General features: G+C 37.5%; 1 protein-coding gene across 1 annotated transcript in view; it reads right to left on the bottom strand.

Annotated features, from left to right (window-relative positions):
* PSMD14 (proteasome (prosome, macropain) 26S subunit, non-ATPase, 14) overlaps window positions 1-3,234 on the bottom strand; it is a 42,372-nt gene extending 39,138 nt beyond the window's left edge. Inside the window, exons 1-2 of the mRNA XM_010192051.1 lie at window positions 3,152-3,234; window positions 349-400 (exon numbers count right to left, since the gene is read on the bottom strand). Of these exons, the coding sequence (XP_010190353.1) occupies window positions 349-396 (48 nt within the window). The 5' untranslated portion in view covers window positions 397-400; window positions 3,152-3,234. The remainder of the gene's footprint in view (window positions 1-348; window positions 401-3,151) is intronic.
* Between the last annotated feature and the right edge of the window lie 4,176 nt (window positions 3,235-7,410).

A 7,410-nucleotide genomic window follows, 5' to 3' on the forward strand; every position in this document is an offset into this window, starting at 1 on the left:
CATTTAGAACAATCTTCATGTTCTAAAATTCTGTATTATTTAAAATAGATTTTTAAAAAATTTATTATGTGTTTCCAATGCTTTTCAATCCAAACTTTAAAATGTTCACATGCCAAATGAAAGGTTTATAAACATTCTGTAAACTCAGTGCCAATGTAAGAGTTCATACTGACAAAAAAAAATCATAGTCAGGGTGTAACAATGATTTGCATAGACTTATATAGCATTTCTAGAGTCAGAGATTATTACGAAGAACTCTGGTTTTTTTAATGCTGTTTTTAAATATAATAAGAAGAATACTCCAGAATTGAACATTGACAAGAAGATATTGGCAAGCTAAATACTAACCTGTCCCAGCCCAGGCATACCTCCTCCAAGTCGCAGAAGTCTATCCATATTTCTAGAAAAACAGAAGAAAAGGAAAAATGTTCCCAAGCACTGAAGTGTTTACTAAATTGCTATCTATATAATTCACCTTCAGTCACTCAGTATGTCAAAAATATTGGTGGTAATTACAACACAACATCAGACTTCCTGTTAATTAACACCACATAATAATTCAAGAAGCTGTCTTCCATGCTAATTAACAGACCTTGTTTCAATGCTTTGGTTTTGGGTTATCCCCATTTCTGAAGACAAGCACCCTTGTCAAACTTTTCAAAACTTTTCTATCATTCCATTAATTGCAGATTTTTGTTGCTTGAGAACATCACCTACATCCAGGAAGCGTCTGAAACTTATTAGATATACAATCAAGTTTACTTCAAGTTGTCCAGAAAGCACCAATAAAAATGGGAAAGTAAGGATTTTAGCATCCTCATTAGTAAGTTCTGCGCTAATTAACTTACAGCTTGTCAGTTATCATCAAAACTACATGTGAAAGACACAGAGCAGATTATGGATCTCTGAATTAGCATCAAAAGCTTTTTTTTAATGAACTCATTATACTAAAAGAAATACTGTAAACATTTAATGTGTATATAGTTAGAACACTAGTCATTTAATAATTTCCAGTGTTGCATTAGTGCAAGATTATTCCAACCAATGCAACTAACTCCTTACTTAAAAAAGCTTTTTTATCTTGCAATCTTCGAAGGAGTGATCTCCAGGAATTAGAATTGTTATGGTGGCCAACTAAAAATTTAAACTGATACCTCTCTGCAGTTTATTCACTTCGTGTCGTTGAAAAGCAATCTAGTGTTTAATTGTGGATATCCAAGTAAAGGTTCTGACCCAGCTGTAACGAACATTTATCTTGTTTACTCAGCTTTTTTCAACTTCTTAGCTTTATACAACAAAACCCAGCGATAAAAAGCACAAAAACTGAATATTACTTTTTAAATAGCTGCTTTCAGCAAATCAAGCCATTTCCAAGGCTTACAGAAATTAGTAAATTTTGAAATTAATAAATTTTACTGGCTTATTTTACTTGTGAAATAGAAGAGACAAAGTAAAGCATCAGAAACTATGATCTTAATTGCACAAGTTTTAATACAACAAAACAAAGCCTGTTCAGGTAATATAAGAGAAGACAAAGCAATGATATTTCTGAAACACATCCATCCTCCAAATGAATGTTACGTTATACATAAGAGAATTAGATACATAATTGTAACAGACCATAAACAATACTGATTCAAGAACCTATAGATAACTCAAGATACTAACAGGCTTTATTTCAGTTTAAGTTTAAAACAAATATTTTAAGCTTTTTGTTAACAAAGAGGCAGCATTTACCACTAGACATCATCTAACTTGTACTTTACCCATGTATGGAATTTCACCAATTTCACACAATATTTAACACAGGTGGATCAGTAACACTTGCTCTATTTGCTAATTTCACTTTCCTAGTTTAACAGCAAGCTATTAGCTTCATTTGATTCACTCACTTGATTTGTAGAACATGCAAACCCAACAACTGAAGCCTCAAGTAACAGTAAGTACTTTCTATAAGGCTACCTTGGCACCATATGAATTAAAAATTAGCTTATTAAAGGATCAATGGCTATGCTTGTCTTTTCAGTCACTGACACCAAGTTTCTTTATTACAGGCTGCACACAAAGTGTATATACTTCTCTATCCTGAACTGCAATAAATTCCAGATCAAGTTGTAGGATTTCCCTGGAAAGGTTAAGTTGCTGTTTAAAGCTATTACATGGTAAATGGCTTCAATAAAGCAGTCACGAGTACAAATTAACGCCAACATTTCATTTTACCCCTCTGTGGGTACTCCTCCATTGAAACTCATGATGATTCATCTTTCATGACACTAACGAGGGCTGACGAGTAGCTTTCAACCACTAAAATTATTTTAATCAATCATAGTTGTACATTTATTTTAAGAAGCTCAGTCTCTACAACCGATAACCATAAAACTGTTCTATCCCAGAAGTACGGCAACTGCCATAAAATGATGAGGTGGTGCACCACCCAGGTACATTTAAGAAACCATACTGAATAACAAATGTTATACCTATTTACATTTCACTTTAGCAAGTGAAAAGCAATAGTTGTTTCTAGTTCATTAATATTTCATTTACATAATTTATTCCCATTTCTAACCCAGCAGATTAGTACTTCCTTTATAGAAGCATATTTTGCTGTATTAAAGTTGGATTAGACTAATTAGTTACACAAACTCATTATTTATCAGCATAACTTTACAGGTTTTGGAACAACAATATCTCATTGTCTCAGAGAGCTAGCGGGATGTAACATTTCCCATCTAACTATCACAGAAGAACCACTGAAGATGTTCAGATCCTCAAGACAGTGGCACAGAGACAGTCTCCACAAACCAGTTCTAGATGCACTGCAAATTATTTCACTAGCTCTGTGACTAGACTCTGGTTAGAGTTTTGGCAACTAATACTTTCTTATTTGTTAACTGAAATTGTTATAGTAGGTTATAGTATATTTAATCCTAAACATATTTGTTTACTCTGTATAAACTTCTGAAAAATTTCGATTAGCCATCCAAACTAAAAACCATTTTATTTCTTTGTTAATCCACTGTGCCCAAATATTATTTCAGCCATTTATGAAATAATGTTTTTGTAAACCTTAAAAACGGCTTGAGCAAAATTTTTTAGACTTTAATTCATATAACTTCAGCGTTGGCAAGTTAAGCAAATATGCATTTCAAACCTGATGCTCAGCAAAAGGTGATCACAGAATAAACTCAGAAGCAGCTCCCACTTTTTGACTCTAAAGATGATGGCAGTCAGTCTCTTTTCCTATAGAGAAAAATAGAAAGGAGGGGAAGGGCAGAAAACCAGTCAAATTTAGCAACAGGCCATGTCTTACTCAAGTATCCATAACACTGAAAGAAGTTTCCAAGTTACTCAAAATTATATGGAAGAGTAAATTATTTTAATAGCTCATTTAAGCAATTTAAAGCTAATCAATAATTTTAAATGCTATTAGAAACTGAAAACTGAAATGGTCCTTTATAACTATTTTAGAAGAAATTAGCTGTTGCTAAGATAACCTAAGCATAAAGGTAAAGAGCAGTCTGCAGGTAGTTTTCTTGTTTATTTCTGTACAAGCAGTTAATGGGACTGGGAAAGTCACAGAAGCCTTTAGGTTTGCCTGAATTCAGGTGGAGAAAGGCTGCTTCACAGTCAGTGTAGGAGCTAAAAGTCACATTATTCTTCGCCCAGAGAACACTGCCCACTAATTACATCCACTCAATCATTTGTAGTGCAGTGTTTTAAAACAGATCTGTGAAATGATCTGTGGCCATGATTCGATAGACTTTTTTGCAATGTCGATGTTAACAGAAGGAGCAGTGGGGAAGCTGCTGCTTACCAACTTGATGCTGCTTTCCCAGTACTGCCAGGACAGCCATTTGTGCAGCCTCGCAGCAAACTGATAAAACAAAAAACGCTGGTTTTAACCCTGTTCACTTCTCTGAGAGAATTCACACTGGATCCCAGAAACAGTTGATTTGGCATAATAGAAAAGGAAGTCTTGGAAGAGCTGATTGCTTCTAAAGCTAATCTAGACTCCAGAGAAAGTTTATGTCAGATCATTCTTTAAGCTAAATGTGACCAAAGAATGTCTTTGCAGTTTGGGTTTGTGGTTTGTTAGGGTTTGTTTTGTTTTTTCCCCTCTGATTTCTTTTTTGTTTGTTTGTGGGTTTTGTTGTTGTTTGTTTTTGTTGGTGGTGGTGTTTGGGTTTTGGTAGCTTTTTTTTTAAGTAACTGAAGTAATTTAACAGAGACTATTCCAAACCTCATCTCAAAGAGGTACAACAGCAAAGGAAGATGCGTGAATCTTCCTGGAAAGTAAGAGGATGAAGAAAAAAGTCTGGGTTGCTCAGTGCTAACAGACTGGGCTGGAATTCCACTAACAAGTCAAAAGAAGAGTTGCTACATTTCTGTCTGTTTGCACAAGGAAATAATCCAGGAGAGATCAGATGAGACATGACCACAACTGCCAGCAGTTCCATTGGCACAGGCTGCACCAGACCTGCAGCCAGCTCACAAGCAGGCCTCAGAGTTACAACCCAGTTCAGGCTCACTTACAGCCAGCTGTCCACCCAGCCGTCTCACACTCCCTGCCCCACTTCCCACAAAGATATTAAAGAAAGGGTTCTCTGTGAGCTCAGGTGGTTCCCTGGGGGTGGCACTCAACATGGTATCCTATAGTTGAGAATTTTCCCCCCTCTCTGCTGCAAAGTGAAAAATGCTCGTTCTGGTTACACACTTACCTGTTGATTTTCCCTAACACTCACCCCCAGTATATACTTACAGATAGACATAAAAAACACAGAAAACTAAACAAACAGTTCACTTTAAATCCTGCCGCCTTTCCTTCCAAAGTCAGCAAAAGGTATTTTGATGGCAAAAGGCCTGCAAGGAAAGGTTAACAGTCTGTGTTTAATGTGAAGCTTTAAGGAAGTGACTATATGTATCCAATAGTTCCATATTAGAAAACCGCAGAAGGCTGCTTATAATAAACTTGCATTTTGGTGCCCTGCAGGATTTGGATGACATCTCATAATCGAGATCAATGTGGTCACTGATGGCTCAAAAACCAAAAAAGTTAAATAGCTCCTCTGCTTGTGTATGTCCATGATTGAAACACCTCAGCTAAAAGACCTTGATTATAAGATGGTATTTAAAAAAAAACCCCACCTCCATTATTGCAATTTTCTTTTAACTGTCCTGCCCTCAACAAGGAGAAGTCTGTGGTTATTAATAATGTAGTGGAAGTATACACAGAGTGACTCTCTGGAGTCAGTTGGAAAAAAACTAATAAAATCAAGTTAGCTTCAACATGCATGAAAGAGAAAACACTGGCTACTAAATCGCCCTATTAGCAGGGAGAGTATCACACTAGACTCAGGTGACTGCAATTTACTCCATATTTCAGAATTTGCACACTGAGTAGCTTCATGCAAATGATTTCATCTTTGGTAACTCAGTTTCTCCACCTGACACCACACACTAAGCTTTGTATAAGCATTTCCAGATTTCCTGTTGAGGAGTTCCACATAGCAGATGGATTAACAATTTTATGAACAGCAACTAAAAAAGTGGCTTAAGGTTTTTTTCTGCAACTATAATAATCTCATATTCACCAAGAATGACAAACAGCTACGAAGGTAAGTTAGCTCAGGAATCGCATCTTGCAGAGAAACACCATTTCACCGGGAAAAGAACAAAAACTCATTGCAGGTAAAGTCACCTAACCTAATGAAAGAAACCTGTGCCAGAACAGAGATTTCATATGTGATGTGTGGGCGGGCAGGTAGGGGCCAAAGCCTATCTCCTATATATTTTGTATGAAAAGAGAGAGGAAAAAAATTACCATCAATTCTCAGTAATCTCTTCATGAAAGCAAAGATCAACCATACCATGAATGAATGCAATCTCAGTAATGCAAGTCCAGAGCTACACGACTGCTTTGCTATCATAATGTACTCAGCTCTGTAAACCTGTTGTTTCTGGACCTCAACAGACCTGAGCTGGACTAGAAGGCAGGCAGGGCAGCTTCTCAGACTCTGCCTTCTGATTTCCAGAAGCACAGTAAACATAATTCTACTTCATTAATTACTGAAGTAATCCAGACTCAAACAGACTACGCTAAAGCAACTCTAAAGGACATCCACACCAAATTTACAGGTAAGGGAAGACTTATTAACAAATCACATCACCACACAAACCCACAAAGTTAACTTTTAATCTTGTGCTCTATATAAAGTAATGAGCTGCTCTGAAATCTGCAGAAGGGGTGGTTGACACACAACTACTACTTATCAAACAGGTTTTCCACTATTCAGGGTATCCTAACTACCTGTCCTTTTCCATCACCCCAGAAACAGTAGCAGCTACTACCAGTATACACTCCATAATGCTTGTCAAGCTTGAATCACTTCCAATAAAGTTTACAAACAAATTCATATTTTGTTATTATTTATTATTCTTTATATTGTTAATTGTGAAGTATGCTCTAACTTCTCATTTTTTTAACTACAGGTATCAGATTAATATCCCTGATATGGCATAACACGAATTTCCCATTAAGCTATGGGCAAAACCTAGTTGGCTAAAAGTCACACTAAGTGATTCAGAAGCAATTCATCTGCAAGCCAATTTTTGGATTCCTTCACAAGCACAGATCTTTTCTATGTTTCCATAACAGAACCTCACAAGCAGGGGTCTTTGCAGAATTTTCTTCTAAGCGCACTCCCTACATTTAGGGCATACAGCACACCTAGGACTCACAGGGGGTGAAAGCTTTAAGATTAATACAAACCTGTCAAACTTTTCAGCTTGCCTAGTACCTATTCAGCTATATACAGCTTTCAAACACATTTGCATAAAACTTTGTTTTTAAAGTCTACCTCAATCCTTGTTTTCCTGGTTTTCTACAGTGTACCAGAAACAAGTACAACTTTAAGAGATGACACCAACACACATTCAGACTTGTCAACTATTTATAAGTACCCAATTCCCACATCATGTAAACGTGTTCTGAAAAAAATACTTAGATTTGCAGAACACTAGAAACAGCACTATTAAGGTTTATTACAGTTCCTTTTCTGCTTAACCTTTTCTGACACAGATCAAAGGTTTCTTCTCCCTCTGGTACCCCAGTCAGTGCTTTCCCCATCCCTCTGTAACTCTGGCCGTACACTGCTGGGGGTCCTCGCCACACTTCCCTCCACAAGCAGCAGCGCTTCAACCAGCGACGTCCCTTTCATGGGAAACGGGCGGCTGCTGAACGACCCCGCGCTGGGAGGCACCGCTTGCAGCACTCGGCGGCCCTGACACGGCCCAGCGGCTGCAGCCAGGGCGCTGCCGGAGCGATCCACGACGGCTGCTCTCGACCGCGAAAAAAGCAGGACAGCCCTGGGCCCGTGAGGCGCCGAAGCCCAAGCGACCCGCTCCAGCGGC

This window comes from Mesitornis unicolor, unplaced genomic scaffold (assembly GCF_000695765.1).
Source record: "Mesitornis unicolor isolate BGI_N332 unplaced genomic scaffold, ASM69576v1 scaffold36399, whole genome shotgun sequence".
Taxonomy (NCBI): Eukaryota; Metazoa; Chordata; class Aves; order Mesitornithiformes; family Mesitornithidae; genus Mesitornis; species Mesitornis unicolor.